Below are 20,484 nucleotides of genomic sequence, written 5' to 3'. Positions count from 1 at the left end.
ATTTTAATATGATTGTCAACTGTAACCGTGATGTTTCCCAGATGTTTTAATATGATTGTCAATTGTAACTGTGATGTTGTTCGCCTTTTTCCCGAAGACCATATATAGTGTTATAACAAATTCCATATAGTGATTCATTTCCTTTATTCTTTTCCCGAAATATCGCTATTGGTATTCCTTCAGTGAAACATGCGACCGTATAACAGTGTAAAAATTACATAATCAAGAAAAAGCACTACATTTTTCTCAGTGTACATATATCATCCAGTATTTCCATCTTCAATTACCTAAAATTGTATACATAGTCAGTAATAAAAAGTCATTACCTATCTAAAAATGTAAGTGCACAATATTGAATAAGTCTTCGAAGATAGATATAATTCAAACTTCTTAGTTTAATGTTATACACATTTGCTTTGCTCCGTATATGTCTTAATGATAGTCTTTAAAGACGTGTCAAAGTTTGGTGATAGAATAAAGCTAGAATATCCGAATAGTAACATTGACCCAGGGTCAAGGAATGTCAAGTTGGCCTCGATGACACGACAAAGAGGTGGGAAATATTTCGGTTATCGCGAAATTTTATAACATTCAGATTGTATAGCCAACAATTTATCGTGTGTAGGACATTAACCGGCTTCCACTTGTTTAATTTCTGTAAATTCATAATTTTTTTTTTGCTCATTTTGTTTTTTTGTTTTTGTTTTTTTGTTTTTGTTTGTTTTTATAACAGTACACAGATTGCAAATTTCTGAATAATAAAGATATGATCAATATACCAATAATTACTTAATTAAAACTAAAACTAATCTGAATCAAGATTATTGTATTTAGAAATCTGTACAACTATGAAAGTCTGTGCAGTATTGCCATAAGACACAAAATACTTGTAACACTACAGAGTTTTACAGACACTTTATTGCACGAATTCTCTTCTTTGCTAATTGATATGAAAACCACTATAAGAACATCGATCAATAGATAAAATAATAACCCTGTCATTATCATATTATGAATACAATTGTTAATGCCATTTAAAGAGTAACTTTACACGAAAAAGTTAGATACAAAAAATGTTAACAACCAAACAACTATAGTATCAAATGTGTCATAAAAGAAATCAGCAGCGTAGACATATGGTATCAAAAATATATAAACATGCAAATATATATGGAAATATATAGTGAATTCGATATGAACAAGTTTTCATATAAAAAACAAATAATGGTTGATTTCAAACAACAATTAATTAGCAGTTATATATTTTAATCTTTTTTTATATTCAATGAAAAAACTAATACGGATTATTGTTAGCAACAGAGAGTGGTGTATAAAACCAATACAATCTTTTGCCAATTTTTAAAAACCTAAACAGACTAACAATATTTCAAATTTAACCGTGAAGATAATGATAATGTTTTTAAACACATTGATGCAAACGTTTTGAAAAAAGAACATTTACTAATCAAAATGGATTATTGTTTTAGCAATTAGACAAAAACACACAGGAAATGGTGCTGTAAGTGCATTCTACACACAGCTCCTTTGATAGTGAAAAAGCATCGACCTATATTAATATACATCGAACTACATTGATACCAATTACACGTTTAATATAAACAGGTAAAACATCTAATTAAACTGGGGTTTTTAAATGAAACAGTAAAGATTATCGTCAACTGTGTACAGGAAAGACATTGGTGACCGTTCATGGCACATTTCGTTGATTGTGACATATAAAGAGAGGGGCGTCCATGGCCAAGGTAGTGGTCTCCCTTTATCCGTGCGGTACTCATCAAATTCATTAGGCATTAATCTGAAGATTAAAGTTAAGCATATCAAGACTTATCATAAATATTATAGCACTGTAAAGAGGATTATTACATGTTATCAGCAATACTGTAAGTTTCCTGTGGGAAAAGAGGAGGAAGGGGGTAGGGGGGAGGTGTTCGTATTGATCAAGGGACACTGGTGATGGTCAAGGAAATTTTATCCGCGAAATAAAAAAAACGATTAAATTTTATTTAAGAAAAAAGAAAATATTACTGAATACAAGATCAAATTAATTTCTATAATAAAATAATTGCAAGGATGTCTTTTTAAAGTCGTTTGCCAAGTAATGTTTTGTATGATAGTACATTGGATATTGGAATGCTTGAGAGTGAACAACACTTACCTCTTTCAGTTCCTTCGAGTCTTTTGAGTAAGTTGTGATAGCTCTGTCCTCGTTGAATCGATAAGCGAATCGGGCCAGTATCGATATAAGGAATACCTCTATGACGAGTATGATATTGTGGATACCTTGAACAACAAAATACCGATTAATTAATTTATTTATTAACCTATCAAATGGCAAGACGTTAGTAAGTATGAGAAAGATATTATTTTCTTTGTTTTGGTTTTTCTGTTTGTTTGTTTTTTTTGCAATAAGAGAAAAAATATTTTTCAATAAAAATAAATTAATTGTCTTTTTCGATTCCTACTCTTTCGTAAAAAAGAGAGAAAGAGATTCTATGTTCTGATTTTATTGGTTGTAAAGGTATTGGAATTTCTAATAATTAAATCTGTGTTATGAATCTGTGTATGTCTTTATCTTAAACGTCGAATGTGTGGATGGGCGTGGCTTTAAATAATTACTCATTAAAATATATAGTAAATGTGTAGGTGTTAAGGGTACTGTATTTGAACTGTATCATTGTGGATGTATTGTGAACATCGAACTGGAGAGTACATTGATGTCATTAAAGTAGTTTGAAAGTTCCGAAATCATGCCATGTTTCAAATGTGATGATATTAATGTATTGACTATTATAACATTACTTATTGATATTATTTGTAATTGTCATATGATTAATACAGTAAAGATTAACAATTAAGGTAATTTGATTACGTTTCAGTATTTAAAAATACTAGAACTGTTTCATTTACAGAGCATTGTCGTTGATACATTATTAATAATTGTAAGAGCTGTGTATACAATTCAGGAATGTATAAAAACTAAAGGTTATCATATGTTCAAGTCATGAAATAATAATATATTGATGTTTAATACATGGTGAGGCAATTCAGCAATGTAAATAATTGATGTAATGGTGACTATAGCTATCTAGAACCTCAAAAGGTAATTTCGTAATACAAATCATTTAAAAATGATAACATTTTCGATGTCTAGAATACTGTATGTAATTCAAAAGATAATTCTTGCACAGATGACTTTACGGATATTTAGAAAATTATGAATCAAATTTGAAAGTGAAATCAATGTATTTATCTGTAACTTTGTATTGGAACTGAAGTTTTATTTTATAAAGCAAAAAGCTAACAAGTAATGCAAAGTATCAAATTGGTTGTAAAAATCTATCAATATATTAAATATAGCTATTTGCTTGCGATCATCAAAAACAATGAACTAATGATTTGCTGATTTCATGTTATGATTTATAGATGCCTTTACGGTTAGAAAAGTCATGAAATGTATGTCAATACATACTGGAAATGTACTTAGGTTGGTGCAATAATGTTTTAAAACAACAATGACGTTGACTACATTAGTGTTATTTTAAAAATGTGCAATGATCAATTGGCCCTCTTGACAAATTTGCTGTATTAATAACAATGGCAAATTCAAAAGAACAATTATTTAAGCGCAACCATTCCTGCCAGAAAAGCGCTAAAACAAATGTACGACTAACAGGCTGTTATGGCAATTAATTATAATACTCGTTTTAACTAATTATGTCACTTTTAATCTACTTGAAAATGTCACTAACGTTTTCCGATTAAAATTCAATTTTGTTTTATTATCTCGTTTTTTGTTTGTTTTTGTTTTTGTTTTTATTTGTTTTGGATATACAATATAAACCGACCCCTGTCTTTCTCGGATCCCTGTGTTCCGGCGTATGCATGAGTTTTATGTTAGTTTATAGTAATAATATCTGTATAATCCGAAAACCGGCCATATATGGTGGGTCTAGTGACGTACGCTTTAGACAGGTTGCACTGTCATTTGATGTTTCACTTACTTGAAGCTCTCACAAATGACCCTCTACTGCCCTCGCATGGAATCCTATCGGTCTGTGCCAAGGCCGTTATAATGGTCAGCTGAATGTCAAACACCAGGAGTGTCAGTTTCAGAGCTCCAGCCTTTAAAGGAAACCTCTTAATCGGCAACTTCCTTCGTGCGGCGAAGAATGTCACGACAAGTCCATATATAGCGAACATTGTGGATATAGCAGAGATAATTCTAAGCCATAAAAATATTTGTTTCGGATCTGACTAAAAATTAAAAAAAAAAAAGAAAAATATATCATTAAGCGTATAAAATAGAAATAAGCGAGCAACTCGCTATATGTTTACAAAATCATATTTGCTAAATATACATGCACAAACTAAAATTAATATCAATGTACCGAATTAACTAATTAACTCGAAATTGGTATCATTAAAGAAGTGTGAAATAGACTTCCAAAAACGTCTAAAATACCAAACACAGTGTTTAACGTCAGTAGTTTTCTCTATATTTGAATTCAAAAGTGTGTCATAAAGGGCATTTTAAGAAAGCAAAAAGAAAGAAAGAAAGAAAGAAAGAAAAAAAAGCAAGATAGAAAGAGAGAAAAAGAATAACTCACACTCTGGTCTAGGTGATACCGGCCATCACTGTGTAGAATACTCAACACATACAGAATTCCTGGACGTACAAAACACAACTGCATCACCATAGTCTTTATCAGCTTCAATTTGTTACTGTAAAAGCAATACAGTAACATTTATAACACTCATATTTCTTTTAAAAATTGATATAAGAAAATAGGCAAGTAAAGTAATAAGACTTTCTTTTATATACTTTAGTATACATTTGATTTCAATCTTGTCTGCATTATCTTTTTGCTACATATTTGGATTTTTTTCATATATTTATATCAGGGTCCTCATATGGACTATACTCAATTGATTGGATTAGATATATATATTTAAATACATGTGTAGCTCACATAGCTTTGCATTTCTGTCTATGTTATGTAAATTATTGCTTATTGCTGAATAATCACTTCATTTCATTTTATATTCTATCCCAAAACAATAATCCCAAATCCTTACATGTGACCATTACTGGAAAATAAAAACCGACTAAATTTTAAAAAAGCATAATTATTGTACATAAATGGAACCAATACTGATACTACAAATGAATTAGAAAAAAAAACTCAACTTAATTTTGAAAATCTTATTTACCTTATACATTTTTGTCCCTTTTAATTGAGACGAAAGAATATAGTTTTAACAGGAATATTACCGTGTGAGTTTCACATTGCTAATACAGCAGCAGCAACAACAACATGGCGGCGTCCGGAACGATACCGTGTCGTCTTCGAAAGCTTGGATCATGGCACCAGTACCACCGAAGTAGTCAACAACCAGTCTGATGAATTGTAGGATACATAAGGACAGATACCTGCAAAAAAGACGAAATCGAAATGCGAGGATTGTATCAGGGCATTAGTACCAACTTCCTCGGTATTCCAGGGGTTACGATCACTGATGTAATATCCATCCCTGGACTTTCTCATAGTAATACTTTTGGCAACAGAAGACACAGGTAATTTGATCATTTGAAGAGCATTAAAGAAATTTATAAAGGTACACTGTGGTTACTTCTGCAGGCCATTGATTGGTCAGTTTTACTATAAGATAGTCCAGGGGTGGATAAGACGTCAGTGATAGTAACCCTTGAGTATCAAGGATGTAGTACCACAAACGTATCAAAATGGTATATACAGTGTGTGTTTTGTTGTGTTTTTGTCTTCTTTCCAACATTTTATACAATGGCAAAATGTGTGTCTCCTGAAATTCTACTTTCCAAATATACTGCGATATAAGGACAGGCTGCAGATAATGACTGACATTGGACTCGCTAATTTACTATAATATACCATTTGTTAAAGTGAAAAGTCGGGCAACGAAAACCAGTCTAAATGCGTTCATTGGCCTTCCAAAAGTTCTCAAATATTAATGCGACGGTCAAGTTCTGCTTAGTTTCCCAGTTCTGACCATTAAAGTAAAGAAAAGTTGAAAGCATTGAAAGCGAGGCTGTGTGGAAATGTAACCACGGACATAGTGAGCCGGGAGGACGTTTTAGAATTCCCTTTAAATTTATTTCTTCGCACGCAGACAGATTTTGACGAGAGATTTTATTTTTTCATTTCATAAGAAGTTATACTGGATACAGTCACACCATTTTTACCGACTTTAGCCATCCTTGCCCGACTGTTCACTTTAATTTTTACAAATACACACTTTTATTTTACTCTTCGTCCTGTGCTGCAGCATCTTCAGTGATGAATTATTACAGTCGACTGCATAATTTTGTTGATTTGAAATAATTTAACTCGAAGGTCATGGAAATTCGAAGTATATTTTGTATGTTCCGATCACTGTATTCGTGTAAACCAAACCCGAACACCCGTGCAGCTCGAAGCTTTACCGAAGTTTGACTGTATCATATACTTACAGACAACTAAGGAATTCTGCTATAGGTGTAGCTTTGGGTATCAAAACACTTAAAAGCGAGTTCGATGAAATAATCTGAAAAATAGATAAAATATATAAATAATGAAGTTTTATATTAAAACCAAACTGCACCAAACGATTGTAAGACCATACATACAGTGACTGGACAAAAATACTTAGACATCTCATATTTTACTATATATTTCATGCATTTTGACAAACTTTCAATTTACTATCATGATTTTGTGTTCAATCAGAATTTCTTGAAATTGAATAAGTTTGTAGAAAACTACTTGTTCTTTCTACAGATAGTTGTGAAATAGTTCTTCATGATTTGTTTTTTCTGAAATTGGCGGTTTCTGCAAAATTCGTGGATTCGTCCTGATTCACGAATTTTAACATAGCGAAATTTATCAAAATTATGGATTTACATAGCACAGCCTGTCGTATGAATGACGATTTCAAATTTATAAATATTCATTTTTTTCTTTGCTGTTGCTTCATAATTCCACTGTCAAGATTTATACAAGCAAAACATTAAATATCTCTTCTCGTAAACGGCGGGAAATTTTAAAAATCTTTACTAAGAAATTTGCAATCATTTTCCAACTTTCACACGAAATTTCTGAAAAATTCGTTGAAAAACGAACTTGTGATAATTGAAAATTTGTCAAAATAAATGAAACATATTGCAAAAATATAAATATGACCAATATGTCCAAGTACTTTTGTCCGATCTCTGTATACCAAACACGCTTAATAAATTTGCACCATAATATAATTTGCTCCTTTATGGTTCATTACTGATGCTATGTATCAATTGATTTTCAAATTTATGTAAAATAAGAGCATTGGCAATTGTGACTGGTGTTTTATGTTAATGTGTTGTTACTGTTCAATACAATTATTTTGTTAATTTGCTCTGATATTGTATTTATCTTAAATAGAATGCTTCCCAAAAGTATTATAGCGAAAAAAAAATATCCTCAATGAGTGATATTGAAAATCTGATCTATAGACACTTAACTATTGAACGTTCTCTTTACTATGTAAACTACATTATCATCAGGCATTATCGAAAATTAAATGGAAAATTTCCACATTATAAAATTGATAATCTAAACATGTTTCGGTTTCCATAATTTTTTAAAATCCATAACTAACAGTTTGTGCACTTTGTAACAATACACAAAGTCTGTATAAAAATCCGCAGGACCAGACAATTAACACGACTCTTTTGTAAACCTTATCACACGATAATGAGTCCATGTCAGTCAATGTTGACACAACTCTTTTGTTGTCGCCAACTTCTGTTTTGTATAATTCAATATGTTCCGAGAAATGAATATTTCGAATAGCGTGTTTACACATGGTTATTAGATAAATGCAGGTAGAATACCATTTACTTATGCTATACTGGCGTTGTTACCGTGAGTTCATGTATATTGTATAACTGTGGTATATATTGCTTATGGCGTCATTTGCTTGCGAGCGTAACATCATACTTTGTAGTTTCGCTCATTAAATAATGACGTCACAATGGATACCAACCATAAGGGAAGTAACTTTCTAATATGCTAAGACGGAATACAGTATTAGTCATCAGCAGCAGCACTTGGAATCCATCGAGTTCAAGTTCAATTCATTCGAAATATAATAGTTATATCAAATCCGGTTCAATTCAATCGAACTCAGTTAGATTAATGAAAGTATTGAACTAAATTATTTGAAAAATCATTTGTTACTTCAAAGAAGGTATTTGTGCTACATTTTGAATATTAAAAATTCCACGTCAATGCAATTAAATTTCAATTCCATAACATGAAATTCACATTGATTTAAATAAGTTCATGTCTGAAGAGTGAAAGCTATACACATGATTTTATTTTAATATCAAAGTCACACAATAGGCATTTGCACTTCACATCGACTCAAAACTCCGTGGAACAAAATGAATATTGATTTATCCATTCATATATTCAACCATGAACGCTTATTGGAATTGTTAACACACAGAAAATGACGATGGAACGGTTTGCTCAATCAGATGCGAATGATCCCATCAATACACGAAGACATATATACTAGTAGCGCGGTCATACTGTGTAGTATATATTATTTCATTTCATATAACTGTAGCTAATAGTTCTTTGCGTTTAATTGAACCTATCGTTCAACAACAAAATAAAAAACCAGTTTGAAGTGGCGTTCTTTGTGCTACCTATACATTCCCGGGTGCATTGCTATATATGACAAATAGGCACATAGAAAACACTTCTACAGGTAGAGTTATAATTATCAGATTACATACTGACAGACATCAGCATAAAATAGATCTGGAGAACAGGTTTTATAGTTCAACTGACACCGTAGCTTTATAATCAGGTCTTACCGGATACACAGCCAGAAGACACAGAACTTTAGATCTAGTTTTCTTGTCGTTGTAATGTTTCAAAAAGAACCATAGCTCTTCCAAAAAATTAGCCAGCGTTAAAACTGACAGGACACAGGCTATAGCAGTGATCACAACTGTCCCAGTCTCACCACCAAGCTCTGTAGGCAGAAAATAAACTTTATCAGGATTAATCGTAAGAATCGTCCACATTTCTATTAAATGTTGACTTCCATTAGTATTTAAATGTTTTCTATCAATTTAAACAATGAGAAGAAAGTGTTCTAGAATTATAATACCAATCTAAAATTTATTGACTTCTGTCATAGTTTTATAAGTAGAAATCGTCTGAATCGTATATGACTAATATCAAAATTGACAATTTTACAGAGGATTCTCACTGGGGTTTGCCTTCTTTGAATGAAATTGTAGACTAACAAATGTTGACAAACAGTAATAAAAATATACATTTTTATCAAGAAAATGAAATAAGAAAAAAAATCATGCGATAAATCATCGAGCATACATGTGTTTTTTCAATAACAAATGATTAACATGTAAGACTTCCCAATGTTCTATGTTGTAGATATGAAATAAAAAATAAAACATCACGAATATAACATCACGAATATGAAACTAAGAATTTATATATATATATATAAGTAATAACTATACTATCACAAATTATTCATAAAATCAAAGCAATCATACATGAGTAACAAAAATATACTTAATGATAAAGAGATTTTCCACACTTATCAGAAAATTTTATCAGACAAATGTTACCAGAAAGTATGAAACTTACCAGAATAGAGCACTGCCGAGGTGGGGAATTCCTGAGAACAGCTCATGGTCTTCAAAGGAGCACAGCCTTATCCCCGGAACCTTTTTTTTCTGAAAAGTATGTGTTATGCATGTAACTAACAGATTCTCAAAGTAATTTGTTAATTAACTAATACTTAGTTGTTCGTAATTATTTCATATAAAGAAGTGAAGGCGAATGTTATTCGTAGTTACTCAATAGTATTAGCTTAAACTATTCTGTGGTGAATCATGGAAACGAACAAAAAATAATAATTTCATTCAACATGCTAGCAATATAGCACTTTATCTCGTGATGTACCACGGCTTAAAACGTCAGGTTTGTACTAACTTGGGATTTACTTCCAGCAACTTATATTTTATAAAGTCTTTACTACTAAACTAGTTCCCTTTCTCACGCTTACAAAAGTCTGGAACTGTTACAAAAGCAGCTTTTGTTCAAATGAATCGATCGTATGTGTGATATGTAACAAAGAAAAGACACCACATCGATCTTGTTAAGCCTTACTAAACACATACTACAAATGTAATACTACGGTCAGAAGTATGGCCCAAATTTAAGGAATACTGGTTTTGTGTTGTTTGTCAGTGTCCTCCTTAGACATAAAATTTCCACGTTTGTAACCTAAAATAGAAACAGCCTTCTATTGTGATATGGTGTCATGTGTTGTGTATTTGTGTACATTTTGTCATATAACATGTCAAGGACGCTGTAAATACTGGCCTTGTCAATAGATTATGTTTAAATGGTGTTGTGGAGATGTTTATTATATATCTTTTAATTTTTTGTTATTTTCTGATATTATCATACTTATATCGACTGTATATATAAAATAAGTACTGAATGAAAATAACATATATAAATTATCGATAAGCAGCAATGAAAGGGATCAACTCCACTAGCCATGGTATATCTCTGAGGGAGAGTATTGAACTGAATACCCTTGGCTCACGAAGTTGCAAAGGGATTAACCTACAAACATTTGTCAATTGAACACAATTTATATATAACATATCTTATTTCAAAACGTTTAACAATGTTGAGAATTAACATGTACATACTAAATACCGTTACATTAACGGCAACATCAACTTTATCGATAGATAGGATCAATTCGGTTTTTTTCTTTTTTATAATTTATTTGACAAAACCAAATATATGAAATCATAAATTGACTTTACATTTTAACCATCACACTCGTCATTTTTTATGAACAAACACAAATGCTTTACAATATGTTAGAACTTAATAATTCCATACAGATCAGACAGATAGCTTTCCTTGAACATCCATATTGAGGAAATCAAGAAACAACTACAGTAGTATTAATGTTAATCATTACATGTTAAATTCCCTTAAGATATCAAATTGTGTGTGTCTTTTGTGTTTGTACCGGCTTACACACGATTTAAGTTCTATTTTGGTATTAAGTACACACACGAGATAAGCTGTATTTTAGTAATAGCAATTAAACACATGATAAACAGTATGTAAATTAATATACAGCTCGACTAAACACAATACTATATTGTAGATAAGCAGACTCACCTGTAGTTAGCTGTACCCGGGACCAGAGTGATGCGCTAATCTGGGTGGACCGACTGTTATGTATGACAATATGTGTTATGGTCTCCAGTATATGCGGACTGGGTCGTTGTGTTGAACACCAGTGGGTCAATATCTAGGACGCGACTCGAGGCTGTATAGGAGCAATCAAGCGGAACCGTGAGGCGATAGTGACTATTAAAATGACGAATCACCAGGACAATACGTTATAAGACATAGATACAATTATGGTGTATCGTATAATTAATAACCAGTGAATTGTATGTCTACTGGTATACACCGAAAGATAAAATTTACTGTTTTGCTTATTTTATCTTTTTATCCCCCTTTCTTTCTATTCTACCACAAGGTTTTGGAAGTCATTGTCGGGCATTTTAATAATAAATTATACAGAACAAGACATAATCGTGATGAATTTATTTCGAAAATATATTATGTTAAGGTCTTATTATGATGGCGTTTAAATGCACCTGTTAAGGTCTTATTATGATGGCGTTAAAATGCACCATACAAAAGTAAATACATAAACGTAGCCTATGTCTATTTATTGCAGTTGAATTGCGAAATACATATTGAAATGTATTATTGCACTTACATTGTTGTGAACCATAAATGTGTCATCTAGTTTTAACTACCCACCTTTATTCTGAAGTATTTTCATTAAAGCAATTTTTTTTTGAATTTATGTTTTCTTTGTTATTTAAACAGAAGATTTTTTCCATACGATGTAAACCAACATAAGTGTGTTGAAAATAAAAGAGAACGGTTTCATCGCCAATGCACTTTATGATCTCGCCCATTCGCATAACAGTTTTTTTACATATGATTCACCAACCTTAATTTAGCATAGAGTTGCACGATTTTGAATTAGAATCTACCCATAGCAGCATGGAAAATAAACACGATCCGATTTAATAGTACGTTCGGGCTAGTAATACGACACCTGTAGCTATTTTACATATAGTGAAGACCCGCATTAGCTCATCTAAGTTTATTGGGAGGTCTTATGCTAGACTTCACGATCTCACGGGAAAAATCAAACTTCAAGTAAGATGTGTTCTTGTGTATCTATATATTGTCAACAAAAAAACACACACACGCACACAAAACATGCAAAAAGAAAAACATAAAAAACTCACACACAAATAAAATAAACATTGAATATAGATCTAGTACATTGATGAACCGAAAATGTTAAATATTATAAACCAATAATTTCTGTATTAATCTGCAGATTTATAGGGCTGTAGTGACGTCGATATAATGGATGAAACACTTACTTTGGGAGTTCCATATACTTTTAAGTAGTCCGTACAAATCTATATTTTTTATGTATTATTTTCCATTTTTCTCATTGATTTCTATGTTGGTTCGATCTGTGTTTTTTTTTCTTATGTTGTTCATAAAACAGATAACTTTACAATGCTCACAGTCTTACATAGACCTAGGTTTCAAAAATACCATTACAATGTATAAGTCACAGAACGTTGTTTAAAAGAGCGAAAACTAAACTAAACTTAAATTAAAAAATGGTCGGAGACTATGTATAACACATGAAACTCCTGAATACTTTTTTAGTATTAAGCGTTCTCTTATATGTCGAGGACAATGTCTTACAAAACTATGTCAAATACAGGCGAGGAAAAAATAACAAAACAGACAATGTAATGTTTTTGTATTTGTCCGGAACACGTCCAGCTCTACGAAATTGCAGAGATACACAAGAAATTCTGGCAGCCCAACAGTTATCCGGGACCGGTTATCCAATCAGCCAGCAATTCAAGCAGAAGACTTCCCCATAGGCTATGATGAGCTAATCGTGATTACGGGTGTAGCTATAAAATTCTCACAGATGTCTTACAACTAGCTCGGTGTACTATTAAATCTGGGGACAGTTTTACGAACACCCCTTGACTTAGAAAAACAAGAGGCCCAGAGGGCATTATTTATTACAATACAGACAGACAGACAGACAGACAATCTTTATTTCCTCTTAAAGAGATTTACATGGTCATTTCATGTCAGAAGTTATTTACAAATCAATTAAACAGTTCATATCTTGAATCATTCTATGTATAAAATCTGAGACAGTTATCATTACAACTGGCCATCGTTCATCGTCAAGTAAAATGTCTTGTTTACTGCCGAGTAGAAAGAAACATTTCTCATGATCTTCTAAATTGTCAAATTTGACGTATTCATAAACATCCAAGTAGTTTACCAGAAATTCTAGCATTTTATCTCGTGTTTCGAATAGACAGTAGCACTGTATAAGGAAGTGAACAGTTATATTATCGGTTAATTTGTTACATAATTTACAGAGCACTGGTTCTTTTTCATGACGATAGCTGAGCTTGATCATTTCACTTAGTTGCCATGTGTAGTTCGGATACTTTAATGCTAGAGTCCAAAGAGGATTTGGGCCATAGTTTTGGTGAACCGAGGCGTAGATTTGAAATGATTCCAAATGGACAATTTCACCAAGCCATTTGGTTTGATAAAAGCTTTGCACAACATTTTTGCAGAATGATTTCCAGGAAAAGCGAGATGGTTGGAAGCCTTCAAAAATGTAGTCAAATAGGCTGTCTGTAATGTCAAACTTGGAAGCAATAGCGAATATATCAAATACAAAGCTTTTTTCGTTTAATGACTTCTTGCCGAAAGCAAACGCGCATAAGCGTACTATAAATAGTAGTTTCCAGACAAATAAACTACTTGCGGAGCACAATTTGTTCCAGAAAATCAGTTTTTTCTGCTCAACTTCTCCACATATGTCGAGCATTCCAAGCGCCCGGGTTGTAGCTAGAGTCGGCGATGTTTTTTCGAATCCTTGACACCGTCGTGCAGCATATCGTTGTGTCTTGCGTAGATCCTCTTGTGATTTCAGAGTAGGTGCTCCCCAGAGTTCTGAGCCGTATAAAATCACCGGCTGAACGATGGTTTCAACCAATTTTGAGCTGGTGATTGGATTCATACCACCACCATGTATTCCTACGCTGATTAAAGAAGTTCAGGGATCGCCGTCCTTTTGCACACGACCGCTTAATATCTTCATCACATTGAAGGGTTGGAGTAAGGATGATCCCGGCATACTCTTTTTGTGTTACCCAGGCTATTTTTTGATCACCAAATTTACACTGTATTTCTGGGGTGAACTTTTTACGACTGTTACAAAATCGAAGAAGCGAACTTTTAGTAGAGTTGTAGTTTAATCTCCATTTACATGAGAATTCAAACACAATGTCAAGTAGACGTTGAATATTGCCGACTGAACAGGATAGCAGTAGCGTATCATCAGCTAGAAAAACTGACGGTATGTGGATATCATGGATGTGTAGACCTAGCAATGAGGAATCAAGATTTGAGATTAGTTCATCAATCATTATCAGAAACATCCAAGATGACAGAGTCCTACCTTGACCGACGCCTTGCATGACCTTGTACGGCTCTCCTCTTTTACCCTCGTATAGGACACAGGCCGAAACGTCTTCGAACGAATTCTGAAGCAACCGCCAGATTTTTCCGTTGAAACCTAGATGGTAAAGTTTATAGAGCAGACCGTTGACCCATACGCTGTTGAACGCTTTAGCGTTGTCTAGGAATGCCGCAAAAACAGTTGTGCTGATTTCAAAAGTGATGAAAAACGGCTTCTCTCACGGTAAACGCTGCAGTGATACTACCACAGTTCGAACGGAATCCTTGTTGCAGTCTATGCGGGAAATTTATTCTGTCACAAACCACAGAAATTCTTTTGAAGAGAACTTTTTCGAGAAGCTTCTGAAGAACAGGAGTCAGGGTAATATCCCTATAATTATTCATATCAACCCTGGATTTTTTTCCACCCTTGAATAGAGTGATAACAATTCCATGCTTGAAAGACGGCGGATAACTTTCAAACTGCACTATTAAGTTGAATAACTCCGTTATGCGTTGTAATAGTAACGTTCCACCATAGCGTAAATGTTCTACTATCAGGTGATCATGGCCGCCGGCTTTACCATTTTTCATTTCTTTAAGGGCTGACGAAACCTCCTTTGTAACGATGTACTCCCGACATACTGTATTTGCATTCGTATAGGAATCTGTATGCATGCGGGTTGCTTCCGACTCTATGTAAAGTTTGTGAGTTTCATCGAAAATAGGTTTAGTCGAGAATTGCGCGAGCTCACTGTAATGTGCTGTCCATGCAGCTCGATTAATGTCCGGATCACGAGAAATTTCACCATTTACTTTAATTTCTGAAGTCTCTCGTCTCGTTATTTTTCGCGCACGAACAGCACGGTAAAATGTACCCGAGTCAATTTCTGCAGCTTGTTGTAAGCTCTGAAATTCGGACTGTTCATATTCATGGCGTGCTTGATCAAGTTCCCGCCTAAAGTCTCGTTTACAACGCTTGTAGTCACGATAAGACTGAAATTGGGATCCACGTGGGCGACCATCTTGTATCCACACTACTCGTCTTTCCCGCATTGTTTTGTGAAATGCTTTTACTTGGCCAGCGTTCCAGTAAGGTTTTAAGTAGGGCCGATATTTCTTAGAAGGTAGTGTGTCCTTTGAAGCAGTGCGTGTGGCTTCTACGATATTATTAACTAAGAATTGAAGATGATCAACACTAGCAGTGTCTGTATTTCGCGGAAAGGGTTCACGTAATAAGGCAGAGACTTGTGACGAATATCTTGTTAGTTGAGCAGCTGAACATTTTTTCCAGTTTACGGCGTATGGGTTACCTGCGTGTTCACGCACGAGAAGAGGTGTACGATAGCGAATGCGTATAGGCAAATGGTCGGATACATTAAGGTAATTATCTTCAAGAGTTGAGCATTCTTCAACACAGTCCACTCTTCGTGATTCAATGAACATGTGATCTATGAGTGACCCATTACCAGTTTTTGACACAAATGTTGACGTTCCACCTTTGGCCCACGCTTGAGAGTTTATCGATACAAGGTCCTTGTCAACGATAAAAGGTTCTAAAATCTCACCTCTATCGTTTGGTCTCAGATGATTTTTACTTCCAAACTGTTTACTTATCTGTGCGTTGAAATCTCCAGCAATTATTACGTGTCCGTATTGTGAGAGTATTTATCGAATAAGTCCGAGAAGTGTTCAAGTGTTTCTTTATATACACCAATTGACACATTGGTGGACGGCATTAGGGTTCCGATAACAAAGACATGTGATCTGTTTTCCAATTGCAATGAACAGCATATGACTCTATCATTACACTCGCTCTCGATAGGGCATACGTTTATCTCTTTACGCCATAGTATAGCCAGTCCGCCGAATCCTCTGTTACAGACTCTGCGTTCTGGCTCTAATGAGATCCTAGTATCACTTAAACCGTAAGATTTAAAATTTGAGTCAATACTTTGCAAAAAGTTCATTTGTTCCGGCAAGAGCCAATGCTCCGTCACAACAGCAATGTCAGTCTCTTTGAGAAGTTCAGAGAGCAGCGGGGTGCCGTACATGATTCCACGGATGTTCCAGCATACCAACGTGAATATGCAATAAAGGAGCGTCGGGTATTTACACACATATGGAGGCTTCATTGTCATGACGATCGGTGGGAACGCGACGTACCATCAAAACGGTTTCGATATTCCCATTCCCGAACGAGAACATCTTCAGGCCAGAATGTGGGGTCAGTAGCCGTTACAAAGTCACATTCGCGGACGTTTAATCTGGCTGTGTAGGTTGGTTCATCTCCACCCCAGTACTTGATTATTTGCTTGAATGTCACCTTCACATCCCCTCTAGCAGCGAAGTCAACGATTGAGCTTATGACGTCCTCCTCTGGAGCGTTAGCGGTAATTCTTGACATCACAAGTTTCCTTGTACGTTGTTTGCGTCTTACACCACGAAACTCATATGTAGACACTCGCTGTTCAGTATTACGATTCTCTGTGCCAAGCTGTTGTTGCGTGTTGTAGCCGTGAAATGTCACGTTACGTGCAAGTTGATTTCCAGTGCTCGCGGTGACACCATTCAATGTCACAGATAAAACATTCGAACTGTTTGTGCGACGAGCAACGTTTGCATATGTATCACGGACAGTTTCAGTATGATTCAAGCTGCTTTTGTTAGTGATGGGAGGTGTGCTGTCACTTGCGTTTACCACTGTATCACTACATATGTCAATAATGCCACTCAAATTGCACACACCGATTCCTTCATCTCTCAGTACTTCCGGCACTTTGATATGAATTTTGGAGTTGGGGTTAAACGACTCATTACCTACTAACGAGTTCACTTGTTTTGGTATGGTCTCGGATTCTTCACGCTCTCTTTCCATGCGAGTGTTTTTCAAGGCATTTCTGAGTGTATTTATTTCATCATCCTTTTGTTTATTCACAGAATGCATTTTACGTAATTCTGCTTTGATTTCATTGATGTCTGAGCGCAAGTCATTACTTATGTGATTTATTCCGTCAATCATCTCGTTTCGCATGTTTACAATCAATATAAACAAATCAGCCACGGTTTGTTTAGCGATGGGTGTGTCTGGATCATAGGAACTGCACGACTGCTCACCTGTACCGTTATCGTCTCGGTTGGGAGATTCGGCACTGAACACTAGTTTTGGTATTGTCCCACTGTGTGGTATCGACGTGTTGGGATCATCTTTTTGTCTGATCATGTGTTTAATTTCAGAAAAATCCGTTCCTCCATCAATGTAATGGAACAACGCGTATATATCATCTAGATATTTCTCGATTGCGGACGAATGACCACCGTTTGTTCGTCTAACGAGTGTTCCACGAGGTGTATCGTGTTTACTGTCGAGAGCCAAGTCGTACAATGCTTATATGTCGAGGACAATGTCTTACAAAACTATGTCAAATACAGGCGAGGAAAAAAAACAAAACAGACAATGTAATGTTTTTGTATTTGTCCGGAACACGTCCAGCTCTACGAAATTGCAGAGATACACCAGAAATTCTGGCAGCCCAACAGTTATCCGGGACCGGTTATCCAATCAGCCAGCAATTCAAGCAGAAGACTTCCCCATAGGCTATGATGAGCTAATCGTGATTACGGGTGTAGCTATAAAATTATCACAGATGTCTTACAACTAGCTCGGTGTACTATTAAATCTGGGGACAGTTTCACGAACACCCCTTGACTTAGAAAAACAAGAGGCCCAGAGGGCCTGTATCGCTCACCTGGTTGTTGTAATGCCAAGTAGTGTTCTAATTACAGGATCATTGTTTCTTTTCTGAAGAAATTTAAGATTTACCACTAATTTCCATATTGGGCCCCACCCTTCCTGCCTACGGGAGGTCAGAACCAAAATTTATACAAACTCTGTTCCCATTCCCCCAAGGATGTTTCTGGCCAAATTTGGTTACATTCCATGCAGAACTCTATGACTAGTTGCGATTTAAAGGATTTATCTCTTTTTCCCCTTTTGGGCCCCACCCTTCCTGCCTACGGGGGGTCAGAGCCAAAATTTATACAAGCTCTGTTCCCATTCCCCCAAGGATGTTTCTGGCCAAATTTGGTTACAATCCATGCAGAACTCTATGACTAGTTGCGATTTAAAGGATTTATCTCTATTTCCCCTATTGGGCTCCACCCTTCCTGCCTACGGGGGTCAGAGCCAAAATTTATACAAACTCTGTTCCCATTCCACCAAGGATGTTTCTGACCAAATTTGGTTACAATCCATGCAGAACTCTATGACTAGTTGCGATTTAAAGGATTTATCTCTATTTCTTCTTTGTGCCCCATCCTTCCTGCCTACGGGGGTCAGAGCCAAAATTTATACAAACTCTGTTCCCCTTCCCCCAAGGATGTTTCTAGTCAAATTTGGTTACATTCCATGCAGAACTCTATGACTAGAAGCGATTTCAATTCAATTCAATTCTTTTATTACCTTAGGCCATTTGGCCTATCGGCTATAAACAAGCATATACATTTACACAATAACACAAATTCTAAAGAATACATTTGACAAAATAAAATTTAAATGCAATGTTGACGGACGGACGACGGACGCCGCGCCATGACATAAGCTTACCGGCCCTTCGGGCCAGGTGAGCTAAAAATCCTTAGCTTAAAAACTTCTCCTTAAAAATATTACAGAAGATAAGGTATTAGCCTCTGTTTAAACTAGTGATATTTTGTGTGTCTATATATCAGTCCTTAGGTATATTTGAAAATAAGCTAGTTGATAGAAAGTGCTACACAACAATTTACTTGTCACAAGGACGTATATGACTTATAAATCCTTGCCTTTCAACAGCAGTACTTAAAGCGTACACGGAATGGTTTGATTTATAAGGCTTAATAAATGCGTCATTGGATAAAATTTAGAATGGGGAAAATATGAGTTTCATAGCGATTACGATATCAGAGATAATGCAACTTTTTTCTAGAACACACCTGAAGCCCTTAGCTATTGACCCCGATTCGGGACCCCTGATATGTGACGTCATGATGACAACGGGATCGACTCTATTCGCATAACTTATAGTGACTATTTTCGGTGTCTGCCATCTATTACATTATCATAATTATATCGATTATATAAGTACTGAATGAAAATACATGTATAAGCTATCGATAAGCAGCAATGGAAAGGACCAACTCCACTAGCCATGGTATATCTCTCAAGGAGAGAATTAAACAGAATACACTGGGCTAACGAAGTTGCAAAGGGCAAACTATATGTTTGTAAAGATCGATTTTGAAGACATAAATACCCGTGTACATGTCCGATACCTATTTAATATTATCCTCAATCACAGATGTGAGTTTGGAATACGCTTGGAAATAGGGATTTATGCCATACATACCGTATGCATTGAATGAGATGTACATGTCGTAGATAAATGAACATCTCTGCGCGGGGTTAATTTTCTAAGTTAATTAACTTTCCTTAACTTCTGAAATGGAAAATGATGTTCGGGTCTATATGGTCCATCATAACAGCATATCATACAGCACAACCGGCTATTTTCACGGTCCAAAATGTTCGCAATTTGGACCTAAAACAAGATTATTAAATTGTACCGAATCAAAATTTCACGACTGTATAATTCAACCGATTATTAATATTTCATCGGTCAAAATATCGCGATCAAAGTGACGAAACGCGAAATCGCGAAAAAATAGTCGGTAATAGGTTGTACATAAAGCCGTTCGATGTTCATCTCTGATCATCCATGTTCATGACCTACTCACTTGTTGGAAC

General features: G+C 34.8%; 1 protein-coding gene across 1 annotated transcript; it reads right to left on the bottom strand.

The window, feature by feature from the left end:
- Nucleotides 1-1,614: 1,614 nt before the first annotated feature.
- LOC138325792 (organic solute transporter subunit alpha-like) lies at nucleotides 1,615-11,401 on the bottom strand. Its single transcript, XM_069271703.1, has 9 exons — nucleotides 11,271-11,401; nucleotides 9,705-9,793; nucleotides 8,900-9,060; nucleotides 6,509-6,582; nucleotides 5,294-5,452; nucleotides 4,629-4,743; nucleotides 4,023-4,275; nucleotides 2,177-2,301; nucleotides 1,615-1,816 (listed from the first exon to the last, which is right to left on the bottom strand). Exons 2-9 carry the CDS (start codon nucleotides 9,748-9,750, stop codon nucleotides 1,805-1,807), a joined length of 945 nt encoding a protein of 314 aa, XP_069127804.1. The 5' UTR covers nucleotides 9,751-9,793; nucleotides 11,271-11,401; the 3' UTR covers nucleotides 1,615-1,804.
- Nucleotides 11,402-20,484: the final 9,083 nt, after the last annotated feature.

This window comes from Argopecten irradians, chromosome 6, assembly GCF_041381155.1.
Source record: "Argopecten irradians isolate NY chromosome 6, Ai_NY, whole genome shotgun sequence".
NCBI lineage: Eukaryota > Metazoa > Mollusca > Bivalvia > Pectinida > Pectinidae > Argopecten > Argopecten irradians.
Note: the sequence above shows the minus strand (reverse complement) of the source record. Positions and strands in the feature narration are given on the sequence as shown.

Coding starts and splice junctions, on each gene's coding strand:
- LOC138325792 (XM_069271703.1), bottom strand. CDS start 9,750: ATGAGCTGTTCTCAGGAATTCCCCACCTCGGCAGTGCTCTATTCTG. Junction 4,276..4,628: donor GGTATCACCTAGACCAGAGT/GTGAGTTATTCT, acceptor TTTAATTTTTAG/TCAGATCCGAAACAAATATT. Junction 2,302..4,022: donor GTCATTTGTGAGAGCTTCAA/GTAAGTGAAACA, acceptor TTGTTGTTCAAG/GTATCCACAATATCATACTC.